Here is a 19,831-nt window from a genome sequence, read left to right as displayed (position 1 = left end):
CCGGAGTAAAAAGTTGATTTTTGTGATGAATTAAATGGTTCAACCTATGCATTTCATTTGTATAACATTGTGGTTGTTAAAAGATGTAAGAAATACATTTACTTACCACCAGGGGGTGCTCAAAAGAAACCCTTGATATTCATGCCATCTCAATTTATGATAATCTGCGTGATGTCTTCCTTGACAAATCTTGAAGGAATAAAACCCACAACACTGCAAAGAATAATGCTAATAAAATGCTCTAGATGTCCTTCAAAACCAATGTTTACAGTTACAGTTTATTGTTAATTACACAACATGTACGCATATGAGGAATTGTTTAAAAAAATCCTTAAAACATAACATCCTGTTGGAAAACTTCTTTTACATGGAGATATTTGACCAGAGAACAAGGCCACCGAATTAAAAACACAGTCCAATGTCTTGCCAGTGAGGGTTTCCTTGGAAATCACCTTCAACAATTTTGTGTGTGTGTGTGTGTGTATTTCGGAAACATAAAAGAGAGATAAGTAACTCAACTGTAAGGCTCTTGTAAATGTTACGAATATAAGCCTTAAAGAGGAAGTATGTATAAATGGAACCACCTTGCTGTGACATCATCAACATTAGGCACTGGGTCAAGTGACCTGACCAATGTAACATCCCTTCCACAGTCTCTAAACCAGTCACCATACAGCACAGTGATACATACTTTGAAAGCACAATAGAGTATATTGGCATTCCTTTCCAAACAAATCTAGAGAAATGTTCAGCTTACAACAGTATAGATACTGCCAATCTGCTTGCTTTCTCTCGTAACTTATTTCTAGGTATTTCTTGAGGACGTTTCTATCATAGCTTGATATACTGAATTGAGAGAGAGCAGAGATCACAGGTTTGCACAATGGTTCTGTGTCTGTGTGTTCGTTTGTTTCAGGAGCTGGCCGTCCACATGTGCATCTGTGTGGCGAACTGCAGGACGAAGACGATGTCGGGCCGCTGATCGGGTTCTGGGTTGATACACATACTGACCAGATCTCTGAGCTGCAACACATGCAATGTAGTTCCTCACAAAGATGTTAGCATATTGACCAGGTGCCTTCTTTATATTAGGGTACAAATGGACTTTGTTCCAAAATCTAGTGAGTTGCCTACCTAAAAAGCATTGTTAGGCATCATAGGTACGCTATAGTTTAAGTCTATTGCAAACAACAGGAAGCTAAATTATGCTAATCTTGTTTTTGGCTAAATTCTAATGAATAGTTTCACCCGAGATCCAAAGCAATTAATAAAAACAGCTCAATCTAATTTAAATTGAACTATTTCACCAGTTTTATGTATTTTATTAAATGTGTGTTCTTATTAGAGTCTCAAGTCATTAGCTTAGCAACATGCTAACAACAAACTGTACTGGAATCAACTGTGCGCTTTAGCCAGAGTCTGCGCTACGGCTGTGCAATATGTAAAAAAAAATTGCAAATGTTTTTCCTTATTCCTTACCAAAATATGTGCACCAATCAAAACAGTGAATTAAACATCACAGAATTACAAGGCAAAAAATAAAACTGCAGCCTGAACTGTAAATGGGGCCAATTTTTGGAGGGTTTAAAGGCAGAAATGAGAAGCTTATAATTTTGTAAAAGCACTTGTATTAATTCTTCTGTTAAAACTTGTATATTTTTTGAGCTGTAAAGTTTTTGTAATTTTTCAGTTGTTTTAAGGTTTACAGCATTGTCTTCATGGCAATGAAGTTGTGAAAACTTTACACAGAAAAGATTAGTAAGTGATTTTGTCACGCAAAAATCATGTTAACACACAGTTTGATTAGGTCTTGTGGCTATACTTTCGAAAAAGTGAGTATTTTAATGTTTACAGATTTGCCACTTTCACTTCCATTGTAAGTGCCTCACTGTAACCCAGATTTTTGCTTTTTTTTTTTTTTTTTTAAAGAAAAGAAGGGACAAGTCGAAATAAATTTTTGTGGTAATCAACATTATGCCACAAATGCTGTTGATTGAGCTTAACTTGTATTAAACCCGGAATATTTCTTTAACAATCATTTTAATTCAGACCAATTTGTGAACCGTTTCAAAGAATTCATTATAAAGAACTGGCGATTCAGAAATCCCAACGGCTTCTCAGCAACTCTACAAAAGAGTCATTTTTGCACTTAATTTGAAAAATGTATATTTCATATAGAAATTTCCATGACTTTCAAGAATTTCCAGGCCTGAAATGTTTTTTTTTTTATTCCCTGACATTTCCACAGTTTTTATGACCATGGGAAGCCTAACTTTGGCTTTAAGGGGTAATTCAGACTGAAAGCATTCTTGCGTTAAAAAAGCTAGACACAGCGCAATGAGTGGAATGCGTCTTCAGACCAAATTTTTTTTTTAAAAGTGTAAGCTCTATTAACTTGACACAGTGTATAAAAAATGTGCCGTTTCTGCACGAGACCCTGAGCAATAGCAAGATGTGGCACAACGGTCAAACACGTTCATCTAGCGCATGTTTATAAAGAAAAAGAACTGGAAAACTTTGCATATGGACACAAAACGGTTTGGTGTGAACATTCCCTTAGAAGATAGCTGCCTATGTAGACAGTAGACAGCAAGGCAGCTCACTACATTTTGGAACAGATCCATAGTGTGTGTTTATGTATGTCTGTACCTTCTGTGAATAGTGCTGTGATGGGAGGGGTGGGTAGTCACACTGTTCGATCTTTTGACACAATGAGAGCAGGTTCATCTGATCACTGTAGAAGGGGCTGTGCAGAGCTGCCATCTGAAAGAGTGAAGACATAAATATAATATATTAAAGGAACAGCAATATTATAAAACAATGCCATTCTTTCCACCAAGTAATATAGTTTATTAGCCAAACTGTAGGCAGTTTACAGTTCCCTGTAACAACTTGCTGTGTTAATAAAGAATTCAATGTCTGATGTGTGCGTATATCAGCTATTTTACAATGACTCTGACTGTGGCTCATCCAATCACAATAAAATGCAGTATATACAGTATATGTGTGTACCTCATACAGCAGGCAGCCCAGAGACCAGATGTCTGATTTGAAGTTGTAGCCGTTTTCATGAATCCTCTCGGGAGACATGTAATACGGTGTTCCAACTGCAAAAAAGAGATAGATGTAATTGCAGGTACCAGTAGGCAATTTCTGCCTGCCAGACTATAATTGAGTGACAAGATCAGTTTTGTTATTACAGTCTATGTACATGCATGATCTGTGTATATATTTGAGTATCTGCATGTTTGAATGTAGGTGTGTCTATATGTTGAGGAATCATAATAATGTGTAATATGATAGTGAGTGAGTGTATATGGATAGTTGACAATGTCCTGCATAGTGTGGCATGTGCTACTTCATCTAAAACTAAAACAGCATTCTTCTAATTCTTATATAATTATTATACATAGTGATCAGTTACAGCATCTAAAATATATACTTACCTCTTATACATTCACGCTATATACAGGTGTTTCTTCATGCACTTTTATGTCCCAGGGGTTGATTTTTATTACAACAAACAGGTTTTAACGTTTTTTTCTTTTTGTAATATGAAGGTCACATTCAAATTGACTTTGAAACATTTTACCATCTCTGGTACTTTTCAAATACCATTAATGTTCAGATTTTACTTTTGCTTTAGCCTTGTTCCAGACCCACACTGTCTATTTTAAATCCATTATAAAAATACATGGTTAAAACTCTGATCATCTATACAAAAAGTGAAATAAAAATGTATTTTGTGAAAATTATTTCTGTCAGTTTTTAAAAAAATGACGACCATCCCATAGTTGTGGCGTCATTTCCACCACACGAAACAATATTGCCCCTAATAAAAAAAAAATCAGAAGTTAGTGTACTTGTTATCCAAGTCGACAAATGTGACAGTAAGAAGCATGCTTGAGATGAAATATAATGTTTGAGGAAAACAAAGAAAATTCAATGTAAAAATTACTTGTGAGTAGGTCTGGGTAATGATGTAGATTTCCTGATTTGATTCCGATTCACAAGCTTTCGATTCGATTTCGATTCACATGTATTTCAGTTATAATGTCCATTTTGCTAACATATGATAGAAATTCTCTCACACCTCAAGCTGTGTATATGCAGGGGACCTTCTAACTATATACATTTTACTAATTACACTGGTAGCCAAAAGTTTGGAATAATGTACAGATTTTGCTGTTTCGGAAGGAAATTGGTATTTTAATTCACCAAAGTGGCATTCAACTGATCACAAAGTATAGTCAGGACATTACTGATGTAAAAAACAGCACCATCACTATTTGAAAAAAGTCATTTTTGATCAAATCTAGACAGGCCCCATTTCCAGCTGTCATCACTCCAACACCTTATCCTTGAGTAATCATGCTAAATTGCTAATTTGGTACTAGAAAATCACTTGCCATTATATCAAACACAGCTGAAAGCTATTTGGTTCGTTAAATGAAGCTTAACATTGTCTCTGTGTTTGTTTTTGAGTTGCCACAGTATGCAATAGACTGGCATGTCTTAAGGTCAATATTAGGTCAAAAATGGCAAAAAAAGAAACGGCTTTCTCTAGAAACTTGTCAGTTAATCATTGTTTTGAGGAATGAAGGCTATCCGATGCTTGAAACTTTGTACACTACAGTCCTACAAAAAAGTACAACTGGCTCTAACAAGGACAGAAAGAGATGAGGAAGGCCAGATGTACAACTAAACACGAGAATAAGTACATCAGAGTCTCCAGTTTGAGAAATAGACGCCTCACATGTCCTCAGCTGACAGCTTCATTGAATTCTACCCGCTCAACACCAGTTTCATGTACAACAGTAAAGAGAAGACTCAGGGGTGCAGGCCCTTTTGACACTTTTGAAACAGAAAAAAAAAAGAAAAGGTTAGAGTGGGCAAAGAAACAGACATTGAACAACAGATAATTGGAATAGAGTGTTATGGATCTTAACCCCATTGAGCTTTTGTGGGATCAGTTAGACTGTAAGGTGCGTGAGAAGTGCCCAACAAGACAGTCACATCTATGGCAAGTGCTACAGGAAGTGTGGGGTGAAATATCACCTGAGTATCTGGACAAACTGACAGCTAGAATGCCAAGGATCTGCAAAGCTGTCAATGCTGCACGTGGAGGATTTTTTGATGAGAACTCTTTGAAGTAGGTTAAGAAGTTCTGTTTTCAAATTGTAATAGTAATTCTTCATGTTATTAATGTCCTGACTATACATTGTGATCAGTTGAATGCCACTTTGGTGAATAAAAGTACCAATTTCTTTCCATAAGAGCAAAATCTTTACATTATTCCAAACTTTTGGCCGCCAGTGTATATTTTGTTAGTTTTTCAACATTTTGGTCACATTTTAGCTTTTTAAAAATGAAAAATTCACATATTCCATCAATATATATGATATTATATTGCATATATTATATTTTGTACATGTTAATTATTTTATTGCATAATTTGTACTATTTGCAAGTATTTACATTCATCTGGTGAACATGTGCTAAAAACTGGCACTGTCTCTTTAAGAAAACCGGCATTTCTGTTAAGAGTGTCTGTAGATGAGTGCATATTAATGAGAGAGGATTCAAATGGCTTTATCTCATCCGTGCTATTCGTGATTAGAATGAAATGTTTTTGTTTTTGTTTAGTTTTTTGATCAACAACTGACTGTACAGTAAATAACAAAAAAGGTACTAAAAGAGACATTATTTATTTTCAAATGTATTGCATGCATCATGTCTTTTCACACATTACACGGAAAGAGTCCAACTAAACGTTTACTCTCAACGCACAGTGAAATGATCTCGGTTCTGAATACTTTACCACTATACTACTCAATCACTAGTAAGTGAAATCTGAACATATAGTGTACCTGCCAGTGGCTAATCATAGACATTTTTATTCGCAAAGCACGAAATTTGGTTGCAAATGCGAGTGATTTTCTCTCACTGTAGTAGAGGGTTGTGCATAAAGTAAAAAATCGATCCTGGGATTTTAGAATCGATATCAAGTGATCGCGATGCAATGGAAAATCCATATTTTTGCCCAGTCCTACTTGTGAGCAGAATATTTTTATTGAGCAACATTTCCAATCATGCTGTAATTTTGCCATATTATGCTTAAAGTGTGTATTTAGAACACATTAAATGTTAGCTATGAAATTAGCCTTAGAAAGGCAAAGGAGTCTGCCATTTTAAAACATTTAAAATATAATCTCCATCAGCATCATTTCCACCACAGAATTCTAGTAAACACAATACAGAGTTTAAGATGTGCTGGAAATGGTACAGTGGTGAGAATTTTCATGAATTTCAGAAAAAATGACATAAAAGACACAAAAAAATTGTGCAACTGTAAAAAATGTTTTAACGAGACTACTTTCTAGAAGTCCACAGTGCTAAAAGTGCCTGAAGAAACACCAACACATGTTGTTGTCAACTATTTGTTAACTACCCATATCTGAGTGTTTCCGGGTGCATGTGTGGTTGCTGGATGGTACCAAGAGAGTGTGCTACAGTGGTTTTGGAGCTAAAGAATCGACCCAGTCCTAGGTCCCCCAGCTTGACCTCTCCAGTAGATGTGATGAACACATTGGCTGGTTTTATATCTGATACACACACAAACATTTGGAAAGAAACCCAATATATATTTAGACACATACCATTGCTAAATTTTTACAGATCAGAGCACACTAATAATGGGTTCAGTGAGGACAAAACAAAGAGATTTTGATTGTGTGTGTACCTCGATGCATGACTCTACGGGAGTGCATGTGTTCCAGTGCACTGCAGAGCTGTACAAAATACTTCCATATTGTCCTCTCTGGAATCAATCTTTGTTTCTTCTCAAAATACTTCACAAACACACACACATTGGGAATTACTTTTCATTTATAAATGTTTTTTAGAGTCAATAAATTTTATCCAAATACTGCAACACTTAAATATATGCCAAACCAATATCCTTTGGCAGACTCTTAAATTGATTAACACTAGCAGGACATGTTCCTGGATCAACATCCATTGTATCAACCAATCACAGCCATAATCCGAACCCTAAAATCAGTGCAATAATCGGTTGATATGAATGTTGTTCCAGTCCCTAACCATTACCCCAACTCTACCCTTTCCAAGACCAACAAAGGATGTTGATCCAGGAACACGTCCTACTTGTGTAAATCACGTTAAGCCTTAACAGATATTCCCCTTAATCAGAACAATTTCATTATCCAATAACAGATCTGGGGAGCACTGCTATGTTATGGGATCTTTTTAGTACAATAAAGGGCAATTCTTATAGATGACAATTTCTTTTGCCAGACTTGTTCTTGAAGGAATAGTTCACCCTAAAATGATAATTCTGTCATCATTTACTCACCCTCATGTTGCTCCAAACCTGTATGACTATTCTTTCCTCTGTGGAACACAAAAGGAGATGTTAGGGAGAATGACAGCCTCAGTCACCATTCATTTTCATGGTACAGGGAGAATAAAAATGCTATAAAAGTGAATGATGACTGAGACTAATATACTGCCTCTGTTCCACAAAAGAGAAAAGGCCATACAGGTTTGGTACAACATGAGGGTGAGTAAATTGGTTACCAATCCCTTTAAGTGAGTTGCCTGGCTAAATAAAGGTAAGAAAAATCAATCAATAAAAAATAAGCAGACAAACAGGCTGTGGGACAGAGATAGGAGTGGCCAAAGAAGGGGTGAGGTGAGGTGAGGGGAGTGGTCAGATGAGGGGTGGGGCAGTCATAAGTCTCATGAGACTGACCTTAATCATCTGAGAGAGGTCACCAGCACCAGCTAACTCCAGAACAATATTCAACTCGTTTTCTTCAATAAATGAGTCCAGATACTTTATTACGTTTGGATGGTTCAACTGCTGCAAGATGAATGAGAAAGAAACGTCACAAACTCATACTCATAGACACACATGTGTGACGTGTTTAAAAGCAAGTGCTACAAACCTTTAGCAAGTCGATCTCTTTTATGCAGTCTTGCCGGGCTTTAGCATCCATCATTTCAAAAATCTGAGAAAACTACACAATATTACAACAAGCATATACCCACATCTGAGAGCACAACAGCTCTACCTGCAATTCTAACACTGGAAATGTTGAATACATGTGTGCAAGTGAGCTTAAAACCATTTTCACACTTGAGTTGCTTGCCAAAGTCCAAACAATGGGAATCACTCAAAGTGCATTGTACTTCAGTAACACCAAAAAGCACAACCTATTTCAAGCAAACTTCAATGGGACTTCTTTGTATGCATCTTGGTGTAGGATCTGCTTTCCAAACAACTAAAAGAACCGTGATTTAAGATGCTGATAGATTGAACGCATCCATCAAAAGATTTGGAGTTCCTTGGCTCAGTGCTTCAAATGGAATACTGGCGTTTTGCTTACTTAGCAGTGGATACTGCATACAATTCTTTTTTAAATAGTATGTGAAAAAGTATGCAGTATTTTTTATCCAAATAGTAAATGTGTAAAAATGTCTTTTGCAAGCTTGATCAAATAATGCATAATAAAATTGCTGGATGATATTGTTTCTGGTTCTTTCGTCCCACTGACAACGGGAGGTCAATTTAAGCAATTAATTGCACTGAAGGGAAATAATATTTCTTGCATTATTTATTGAATGACAAATTTCATTACTTATTTATTAAAAGATATACTGACGTACAACCCCAATTTTTAAAAGTTGGGACAGTAAACACAGGGTAAATAGAATTTACAAATCACACATTTCGTTTTTATTACAATTTTCCATACTGTCCCAACTTTTTTAGAATTGGGGTTGTATGTATGTAAATGCTTTAAATAAAAGATTTATTTACAGCCAGGCCTGAAAATCACGCTTTTAAAATTCCCTAACATTTCCAGGTTTTCCATCATCATGGTGTAACTGTAGGTCATCCGGGCAAACAGAAAATTCACATACTGTGCACAGTATACCTACTGCAAAATTTATACAGTGCTCATGTCTATCAAAATATGTGCATAAATAAATTAAGGATCACCTGTACTTTCTTCAGGGCCACCTGTTGGTTGTCCAGTAGACATGTGGCTTTATAAACCTCGCTGAACTGCCCACGTCCAATCTTCTTCTCGATACGGAAGTTGGACAGCATAGAACAGTATCCGTATATACCCAACATGTTCCTCTGAGACAAAGAGAGATGAACAGAAAGAGACAGTGAGTGAGTGTCATTACTAATGTGCAGGTTTGTCAACATTATTGTGTATGATTTATAAAAGGCTCTACGTGCTGTTGACAAGTGCAATAACAGTGTTTGCCAACGTGACCTCAAACCTTTGCCAACAGCTGCATGTCTGCATGTGTGGGCAGTATGTGTGCGTGTGTGTGTTCATACCTGGTCGCTCTGTACCGGCACTGTGTAATTTTTATTCTGATCCTGAAAGCTGTTGTGTTCCATAATGACATTCCAGACCTACAGTCAGACACAAAGAACATCGTTCTCAACTTGTGCTTCATTAAATGCACTGCTGGATTTCCAGATGGCTTCCTTGTTTAATTTAACTGTACATTTCTGTAACAAAAAAAATAAACTTTTTCTGAAATAACTGCTAAACAAAGCCTAGTATCAAACAAATAGCTGTTAGTGCTTCAAAACAGCAGTGAATTAGAACAGAACCATTTACTAGTGGTGTTTGCAAAGACAACACTAACGGCGAAGTGCTTCTTTGCTTTTTGCTCAGAGCCAAAAAGAACTTCAAAACAGCTGAGCAATGAGCGAACATTCAGACACCAGCCACAGCACTGGGGGAGGCATTTAGAGATATTTAAAGATGAGGACGCACAAGACTACATGTAAAACATCAACTAATATGATAGTAAAATGTGTTTTCAATGACTTCATTCCTCATTTTATTATTAGAATTACAACATCAGTAAAATAAGCTGTTTTAACCACTCAATGATGATTTTAAGTAATATATATGCATTAGATAATGTGTAATTTGTTATGTTTACCTTTTGCATTCTTGGCACTAATGTGCTTACATCCTATACAGTATGCAGCCATAATATGTGCCGATTACACTATGTTATTGTAATTTATGATAACACTGATACTACTGCAAAGATAGGTGTATACCAGAGTATTAATGGGCAGAATTCATACAGAAGAATGATGATAAGCATATCTCGCTTTGGGCAGATGTGTGAATGACTTTCGCCTGCAGACGGCACATGAGTGAAGCAGTATATCAAATAACAGTGTGAATGTGCACTTTAGAGTATCTGAGTAGATTTGATTCCTTCTGAAGCATAATTGAACAAAAAAAAATGACATGACATGTTCTTGGAAAATATCTTTACTCAAACGATCGTACAAATGTAGGTAAATTTGCACCAGCTCGCTAATAACTGCATGCCATTGTGTTCATGTTGATCTTAAACTGACTGAACGGGTATTAGTTGTCGGCCTCAAAGTAGGTGGAGCTCCAGGTCAAACCTGCCAATGACGTGGACCAATGGCAGTAAAAAGGTGTTTAGCAGCCGGTATGAAGTTTTCCTGAAAGTTCGCCCTGGCGAGCTGTTAAAAATCACTGAAATGAACTCACAAACACCTTTGTTTTGGCCAGATTTTCTTAATGACATCACACCAGTACATTCTTCGATTTCGTATGATGTTTGCAGGGGCCTTACTACAGAGCGTTACATAGGGCGATGTAATTGGACATCAACAATATTTAACAAATATCCCGATGCCGATTGTGAAACTCATTGATAGACAGTGATCGATAATATTGGGCAATTTCTAAACCATGGAGCTGGGAAGTCACAGAATATATTTAAAAGTAGACCAGGATATTAAATTAGCACCCGCCGAATGCGTGTAGCCTAAGTCAAGCGCCTGGATGGTAAATTTGCTCAATTTTGGTTTAAGCACAGAAATGTGAAGCTTATAATTTTATAAAACCACTTGCATTAATTCTTCTGTTAAAACTTGTGTATTATTTGAGCTGTAAAGTTGTTTTAATTGACATTTTTACAGTCCTTTTAGGGATTTAGGGTTTTGTTGACATTACATTGTCATGGTAAAGAGGTTGTAAAATTGTCTATAACTTTACCCTGAAAAGGATAGTTAGTGATTTTATCACACTAAAATCATATCCTTGATACTTTTGAAACAGTAAGTATTTTAAAGTTCAAAAATTAGCCCCATTCACTTTCAAATGCCTCACTGAAACCAAGTTTTTTCTTTTTTAAAAGAAAGGAGGGACAAGTCAAAATAATTTTTTTGTGGTAATCAATATTATGCCACAAATGCTGTTGATTGAGCTTAACTTGTATTGAACCCGGAATATTCCTTTAATGTTGCATTAGTAATATTCCACCTGTTGTAGATGAATTGCATGATGGAAAATGGAAGGGTGGATATATACAACTTTCTGACCACTTGGTTATTTAAATTTGTTTCATCTGAAGTGCAATTTGAATTTAGAAATGTCTTTCGTTTTTCGTGTTTCAATAAATGTAATTTTTAAAGCCAAGGATGAATATTCACCGATCCCTAGGCCAAGGAGTTGACGATGTAATCAGATTTTGCGATATTTTTTATAAACATGCAGCTCTGGAAACAATTACGAGACCACTGCAAAATTATCAGTTTCTCTGGATTTACTATTTATAGGTATGTGTTTGAGTAAAATTAACATTTTTGTTTTATTCTATAAAGTACTGACAACATTTCTCCCAAATATTATAATTTAGAGCATTTATTTGCAGAAAAATAACAACTGGTCAAAATAACAAAAAAGAAGTGTTTTCAGACTTCGAATAATGCAAATAAAACTTGGTGAATTGGTGTCATAACGTAGTTTGTCCAGCAGAGCGCGCTCCGACTCCATTGTGTACAGAACTGAGCTGAAGGTGGCTCTGCCGACAGGGCGGAGTCTAGAGGTGCGGAGTTGAGTGGTGTCTTCTCAGTAAGTTGCTAATTAGTTTGTGAAATACGTATTGAAAAGTTATTAAACAATGACCACATCATTTTCCCTTTTCAATATAACTAATATAACGTTAACCCTGTCACTCATGTTTATCACATCTGTTTGCTGTTAGCCAGCTATATTTTGTCAGTGCAGTCAGTAATGTAGTGATTTAAAGGTAAACATCAGAGCATCATTTTGCAGCTCAGCAGACAATAGTGCGGTGGCGGATTATGTCTGTTGAGTGTTGATTTCACACTACGTTGTTACCTAGTTGGTGAGATGCAGTGCTGGAAAGTAAATAAAGTCCATCTTTTACTCTCCGTGACAACAAGCTTATAGCTAACTAGTTAACCACGTAGCTACTTTCATTGCTTGTCAGCTGAGTGGAAGCTAATGTGTAAACATGTATTCACCAAACTGTTTTGTTCAGGATTTGCAGTTTGGTACCCCCTTCAACCGAACAATTCCAGTCGTTGCATTTATAAAATGTAATATTTAAAAGTCTGGTTTTCTATCGTTGAAAGTTTCCCCTGAACGCTGTTTATCTCTTGACTCGGCAGGTGTAAATGCTTCTTGTTTTACAACCTGCCCCTAATTGACTGGCAGTATTAAAATAGTCAGCAATTGACTGATCCTAAACAGTACTACTGATGTTTATTTACCTATTTATTTTATTTTTATTTATTCTTTATTTAAATAGTCTGCCATTGACTGATCCTAAATATACAGTACTGATTTTTATTTAGCTATCATTTTAATTTATTCTTTATTTTAATGGTCAGCAACTGACTGATACTGAACATACGGTACTGATGTCTATTAAGCTGTTTATTGTATTTTTATTTATTCTTTATTTTCTCATTGTTCATTTCTAGAAATTGTTGACAATGTATAATAATAATGTAAAATATTCTTTGATAAAAATATTTAAGAAAGCAGCCTTCTGAGTACATTTGCATAGTCATATCGTTGCAAAATCAGTTTTCATTCCAGCTCAAATAGGTGAAAAAGTGAGCCATTGTTGTCTGTTGATTGTAAACAGGCACATTAACAGAAACATGTGCCCTTTTTAATTAGCAGAGAAAACAATTTAAACATGTTATTGCTGGTCATTTGATTTAGACTCACTATATATGAAACTAAACAACAAAAACTCCTACAAAGATAAATATAGAAGCACTAAATAATTTTGTTAAACATTTAAATTAATGTACACTCACACTCCAGTCAAACAAGTTGCTTAAAAAAAGCTGTTTTATTCTATATAAGGGATTAGATCACATGACCAGCCGAATACTACTCACATTATCTCGGTAATCCCCCTATTAACCGACACTTTCAGTTGTGCATGTGATATTTTGACGTTAACACGCACGCACATTTACACAACTTCTTTCTGTCTCTTGTCGCCCACTTTTAGCAACTGAAATGTTTTTCCTTAATACTCACACTAAAAATACTGAGAGAAATTCTAGGAACTACATGTTCACAACATAATACGGACCACAGATCAAAAGATAAAAACTCTGTGCAATGATGCGTGCAGTATGTTACTTCCAGAGGATATTGCACATACTGTATGCAGAATGCTGAAAACGTGTGTGTGTGTGTGTGCGTGTATGTGTGTGCGTGTGGGCCAGGTTTTGCTTTAATATGTAGACTAATTTCCCCCAAAAATAGTAAAACCTGAAATCATCTAGAGTACAAGGAAAATGGCTTAAAAACATACTAAATGATATCTTAATTAAAAATGTAAGTTGCAGAAAGGTTTATGTGATTGTTAGGTGTTAGACAATATCATTAGTTCAGTATAAAAACAAAATAAGGCAATAGAAAGTCTCTACCATGATAAAAAACAAATGTGTGTCAGTGTTTATGTGTGTGTGCTATATTCAAAGCACGCGTACTCTTTCGCATTCGCATTTTCACAACTCCTGTTTTATTTTAAACAAACTTAAGACAAACCTACTGATCCACATTTGCACACACAAACACACAAATTACTGTGCACAGCCCTGTTCCTGTAACAATCCATGCCTACAAGGCATAATAAAGTGTAATTAGCAGATAAAATGAGTATGTTAGCGAAGAACTGAGCACATTTTTGAGTGTGCACACTTAAGCGTGCACATCAGATTCGATCTTAAAGGGATTTTTCACCCAAAAATGAAAACTTTGCCATCATTTACTCACCCTCATGTCATTGCAAACCCATATGACTATCTTTGTTCCATGGAACACAAAAAGTTAATTTTTGACGTTTATTGGCTTGACAGGGTTTGGAGCAACATGAGGGTGAGTAAATGTACATTTGTGAGCATTGCTGAATACTGCAGTACATCAGTAGTCATGAAATATACTGAAATAGCTCACACAACAGGAATCATAACTGGCTTTCCCATTAACGCAAAATGTAATTTCACTCTGTCTGTCTCTAACAGACAGTTCCTGCTCTCAGGGATGGAGAAAAACAGATCTGCAAAAAATTAAAATGGAGAGATTTTGAGGAGGGGAAGGAGAGGGTGGTTCTGTACCAGTTTCCTTCCATTCATGTGAAGAAAAATGCAGAGGAAGAATTCTATCCCACCGTCTGCAATGTTGTCCCACTTTAATGTGTGTAATTTTTCGATGTTAAAATTATTTCTTGTATACCATCTTAATATGCAGAGTCTATTGACAGTAAGCCATTTGTAGGTTGATTTCACCTAAAAGTGTATCACTGTGGCTCTGTGGAGATATCAAAACATCCTCTGTTTTTTTGAGCGGCCCATCTAGCCCAACACAGCAACACTGGCTTGACCAATCGTGTGAGTTTTGGGCGGGACTATCTGTTTGTGCAATCAATGGAAGATAAGAGTTTTTTGGAATCTGTTTGAGAACAGTGATTATTTTTTGCAATTCCACTGTGACAAACACATACATGTAGACACACAACACACGATTCTAATACACTTATGCTGTTTCTCAATGTGCATTTTTTTGTGTTCTTACGTTCTCGTGGACTCATTCTACGGCATCATCCACTGCCGAAGTTCAATTCCAATCCTCAAGAACGCAAGTACCGAGAACGCAGGAAAGTACCCGGATGTGTCCTTGAAATAGAGGATGCATCGGATGGTGACTTGTGGGCAAGAACGCAGTAATACGGTGGCAGATGAAGGACATTTATCGTATTGTTTTTTCCACAGGAATTTCCCACTGTAAGATCGCGAAAGTCTGACAGCTCGTGAGAGTCTTTATACTCTGGGCACCATTTTAATACAGTAATAAACATGGAGAAAACAAGTGTTTTAAAGTGTCACTAGTCCTACAAAACCTCACTTGTGTGATGATAATAATGCTGTCACTAATGTGATAATGGCTGGCTTCTCACTGGCTTCAAATGTGCAGGGACGGGCAATTGCACAACAGGAAGATCGCAGCACATCTCAAAGCTTGCAGTAGATGCGTTCTACGTCCTCCTGTCCTTCCGAGTTCATTCTTCCAAGGTAGCTTGGCAAGACTGGTCTTAATAAGAACACAAGTCCATTCTCTGCATTCTTAGAATTGAGGAACATCCTTAGACACACTATCTACATCATTTAGTGTGTATTTATAGATGAAGGTGTGAATCTCAGTTTTCTTAGAAACTGATACTTAGAAAGCTCATGAGTCATCTTTCTAATTATTATCTACACAAATGTTGCATCAAAATGGCTATGTTAGGCATAGCATACTAGCATGCTACCCTTACTATTTCTACAGTATATAGTATGTATGCGGTGCACACACAGTTCGCCAAATTTTATAGTAGTATACAATAGAGTACACTGCACAGCATGCTGCTATCATTAATTTCCAATTTGTTGAGTGAACTGGGAATATCACCCATCTCAGTTAAAACACAACTGGGACAAAATTGGATTAAAATGCAGAAGAACTGTTTTTATTTCTGTGATTATAACAGGATGCCACTCAATGTATTAAAGATGCAACAAAATAAGTTCATGTAATAACAATGTTGCATACTACTGTTTGAAATGTACTGTATATCAATGATTAATATGTACTGTTGCACATACTACTTTTAAAAAACAGTCAGTTGTGTACAGTGTACTGCGCAGTATTCAGTATGCTATATTCCATCCATTCTAGATGTAGTATATACAGTACTGAATAGATGGATGGATAGATGGATTCAACAATTGAATAGAAAAGGAGATTTAGAATTAAGGAATACAAAAGCAGTGGTCTTGGGGAAGTGACCTGCGAGAGATTTGAGCTCTCTATCTTCCTCTAACTCTTCTGAGTAATGTGCTCGTGTTTCCGCCCGATGAAACACTACCATTCAACCACAGTCTGAACACCAAAAACCCCCATCACTTCTCCACACCAAAAACCCCAAGCACGCACGGAAACACACACAGGCATATTGACTGCATTTGATTCTGTGACAGAAACACACACCATTACTGCATCGTTATTTGTCATTGAAATGAACAAGTTTAACTTTAAGACTATGTGTAGACTTGTTTAGCACAGATCCCCTCTGCCCCTATGAACAACATGAGTCATATAGTTACTGTAGTTTATGAGGTCATTATACACATGCAGGTCCTACTCAATAAAACATTAACTAAATGTGATAAATATAAATATGATAATTGGGTAGCTGACAGTAGATTCGTGTGGTTTGACTTACTATACTTCATCTAAAAACTATTTTAAACAACATTTTTCTAATTCTGGTAGGCTATAACTATTAACAATTACAAGCAATTTTACGAAAGACTGCATGAAATATTTGTACTTTACACACTGCAGGACTAACTAAGTGAACTGAAAAAAAAGGTAGCAAGTCATTCAAAAATGTATACTTTACAGGGATAGTGCACCCAAAAATGAAAATTCTCTCATCATTTACTCACCCTCATGCCATCCCAGATGTGTATGACTTTCTTTCTTCTGCGAAACACAAATTAAGATTTTTAGAAGAATATCTAAGCTCTGTGGGTCCATACAATGCAAGTGAATGGTGACCAAAACTTTTAAGCTCCAGCATATAAATGCAGCATAAAGTAATCCATATGACTCCAGTGGTTTAATCCATGTCTTTAGAAGTGATAAAATCGATTTTAGGCTTTTGTGTAAAAGTGTAAATATCATCTACTGTACCATACCTTAATTTGGTAATTGAATTATTTCATATTAATTTGCATAGAATTTTATTAAATATATTTATTAATTTGTGCATGTGATATGTGTGATTGGTTTGTTTAAATTATGTTCTTTCTTTTTTTACTTCTAAAGCAGTTATACCTGTGCTAATAAACTACAGTTTACAGATAAGCATTTTTAAGCTTTATGCTTTTGAATAAATAGACTTTTTTATTTGCACAATTTAAACTTGCTTAGTTATTAATGTTGGGTGTGTTTGGATTGGTGCACTTGTAGGTAGGGGGTCCCCATTTTGAAAATCTGCTTAGGGCCCCCAAAATGCTAGGGCCAGCCCTGATCATGAGTTCATGCTCGATTACACTTCCTAGAGCCATCTAGCGATCTGAGCATGTTTCATGCACTAGAAAGTGAAATCAAGCTTGAAATCATGATTGTGTACAGTGAAAAAGGGGTTATATTTTGGTCTTTCTCATCCAAAACCAATCAGATCTCTTCAGAAGACATGGATTACACCACTGTAGTCTTGTGGATTACTTTTATGCTGAATTTATGGGGCTTCAAAGTTTTGGTCACCATTCACTTGCATTCTACAGACCTAGAGGGCTGAGATATTCTTAAAATCTTCATTTGTGTTCTGCAGAAGAAAGAAAGTCATAAACATTTGGGATGGCATGAGGGTGAGAAAATAATGAGAGAATTTTCATTTTTGGGTAAACTATCCCTTTAAGGAGGTATTTCTACCTGATCGAACCCATACAGAACTCTGTTATATGGCAATAAATGCAACACACATGTATAAAATATATGATGTAAAAAGTCGCATGCTTGTACATATACAGTAAGCAACAAATATTTAAAAATACTACAATATTTGCCGTTTTCATTTATGTAAATAATAGTGGAATTTGAATATGTACATATACTGTATGCTAAAATACATAAACTAAAATGTTATATTTAATTTCATATATGGCCATATATGAGGTTTATGTATGCATGGCAACCCTTAAAATTAGTTTTGTCAGTGTAACCTAATGTATTCATGTTGATTCAGTGATATTAAATATTATTTTTGACTTGGAAAAAATAAAAAAATAAAACAGATTTTACCACACAAAGCACAATTTAAGGTTAACGTTTTTTTTTTTTTTTTTTTTTTTTTTCAGTGTACGTTCATACACATTTTCACCTTAAATCTTAATGTTGAGGGAAAAGTCAACTAGCCCGTTACTTTTGGGGTCATTTGCCTTACTATACGTCACGTTGGCACTTCTATTCAGAGCGGTGACGTCATAGACGAGAAGCTACAGTATCACGGGCAAAAGCGATACTCTATGCCCCAAAACACGTGAATGGGTACAAACAAACACTCAGTGTGGGCGGAGTCAAAACTCCGCAGCCCCGTAAACACATAAGTTCCTCTTATATATATATATATATATATATATATATATATATATATATATATATATATATATATATATATATATATAAGCACTCTGTAAAACTATAATACACATAACTTTGTAACAAAAGCGAGTTCATATCACATAACATAAATTGTCATCATAAATGAGTCTATCATATACGAATGATAAGCCTATTCAAAGCTATGTCGTATATTTGCATTAACTATCGTAGTCGCTATAAACAGGCTGAATGTGGGTGTTCCCGTTAGGCTGTGTATCGAATGGCATTTCTGAGCCTCAAAGTTTCCTTTATAGTTGTTAATTGTCCCTATATAGTATTTACAATGCAAAATGATTGTTTTAGTGTTTTATTATGCTTCCTTTAAATAGAGCACATGGAAAGAATGCAGCAGAATTAGGCCCTAGTATGTGTTTGAGTTCAGAAAAACAGTTGCATGAACTTTCCACACAGATGTAGAAAGTCCTCTGGTCCACATTTGACACACACGATCAAATGCACATTGCAGAAGAGAATTTGACGTGAACTAAACCATATGCAATTATTTGCGTTGCCTACCTTCTATCTTTATTCCGAAAGAACTACATAAGAATGGTTGTTTTCCCGCATTGTCTTCTTCTAGATCCACTCTGTCTTACCTTTTCTCTTTAGTGCGCTACACCGACATTATCTGCACATAAGCCAAGTCAACCCCACGCGTATTTTGGCACGATCTTCTTCACGAACACGTTGTGCAACTAACACACAGTATAGCGAGGGGCGCGCATGAACTTTTCAACAAATTGGGTTAAATGTCACGCAGTAGTTCTACTTACCTCTTCAGCACGGTGCTTCTGACATTTACAGGGCTTAGAAATGTTGAGAAGCCCCTTCGGTCATCATCAAGACACCCTATTCACTCGTGTACGTCCACGCAAATTTGAGTCACACCCCGTGCATCACATGGCTGTGATCTCTGACTAGAGCAATTCTGTCCTTTAGTTTGTGTTTCCTTAAGGTATTAGACTCAGCTAAAAAGATTTTTAGATCATGCATTGTTGGTGCATAGGAAATACATTACAAAGTTATAATATTATTATTATGATATTACATATTGTTCTATTAATATATTATATTATTTTAATATATTAATACTATTTTATATATTATATATTAATAATCATCATCATCATCATCATCATCATAACAATCATATTTTATATTTAAAGTAATATTATAAATGAATATCAATATTAATATTAAAATGTATTTAAAGTATATATTATATTATATTATATTAT

At 35.7% G+C, this 19,831-nt stretch overlaps 1 protein-coding gene across 3 annotated transcripts; it reads right to left on the bottom strand.

Annotated features, from left to right (window-relative positions):
- Positions 1–246: 246 nt before the first annotated feature.
- Positions 247–19,503, bottom strand: LOC127430785 (serine/threonine-protein kinase Nek6-like). Of its 3 annotated transcripts, none has more exons than XM_051680850.1 (10): positions 19,367–19,503; positions 9,383–9,460; positions 9,029–9,172; positions 7,971–8,042; positions 7,775–7,885; positions 6,743–6,851; positions 6,498–6,605; positions 3,013–3,107; positions 2,650–2,763; positions 247–1,023 (listed from the first exon to the last, which is right to left on the bottom strand). In XM_051680850.1, the coding sequence occupies exons 2-10, from the start codon at positions 9,443–9,445 to the stop codon at positions 913–915; spliced, it is 927 nt and encodes a 308-aa protein (XP_051536810.1). In that variant the 5' UTR covers positions 9,446–9,460; positions 19,367–19,503; the 3' UTR covers positions 247–912. The 3 variants fall into 3 exon arrangements, with proteins under 3 accessions (XP_051536810.1, XP_051536812.1, XP_051536811.1); XM_051680852.1 differs by having other exon boundaries at positions 7,971–8,033; XM_051680851.1 differs by lacking the exon at positions 19,367–19,503 and adding an exon at positions 19,190–19,312.
- Between the last annotated feature and the right edge of the window lie 328 nt (positions 19,504–19,831).

The sequence above is a fragment of the Myxocyprinus asiaticus genome, chromosome 40 (genome assembly GCF_019703515.2).
Source record: "Myxocyprinus asiaticus isolate MX2 ecotype Aquarium Trade chromosome 40, UBuf_Myxa_2, whole genome shotgun sequence".
Classification (NCBI taxonomy): Eukaryota; Metazoa; Chordata; class Actinopteri; order Cypriniformes; family Catostomidae; genus Myxocyprinus; species Myxocyprinus asiaticus.
The sequence above is the reverse complement of the archived record's forward strand: the minus strand, read 5'-3'. Positions and strand labels throughout refer to the sequence as shown.

What these genes read in the sequence shown, in the direction of transcription:
- LOC127430785 (XM_051680850.1), bottom strand. Translation starts at nt 9,445, where the DNA reads ATGGAACACAACAGCTTTCAGGATCAGAATAAAAATTACACAGTGCCG. An exon ending in TGCCGGTACAGAGCGACCAG is followed by an intron (nt 9,173 to 9,382) that starts GTATGAACACAC and finishes TCTTTGTCTCAG; the next exon opens with AGGAACATGTTGGGTATATA. An exon ending in ACCTCTCTCAGATGATTAAG is followed by an intron (nt 6,852 to 7,774) that starts GTCAGTCTCATG and finishes GTGTTTGTGAAG; the next exon opens with TATTTTGAGAAGAAACAAAG.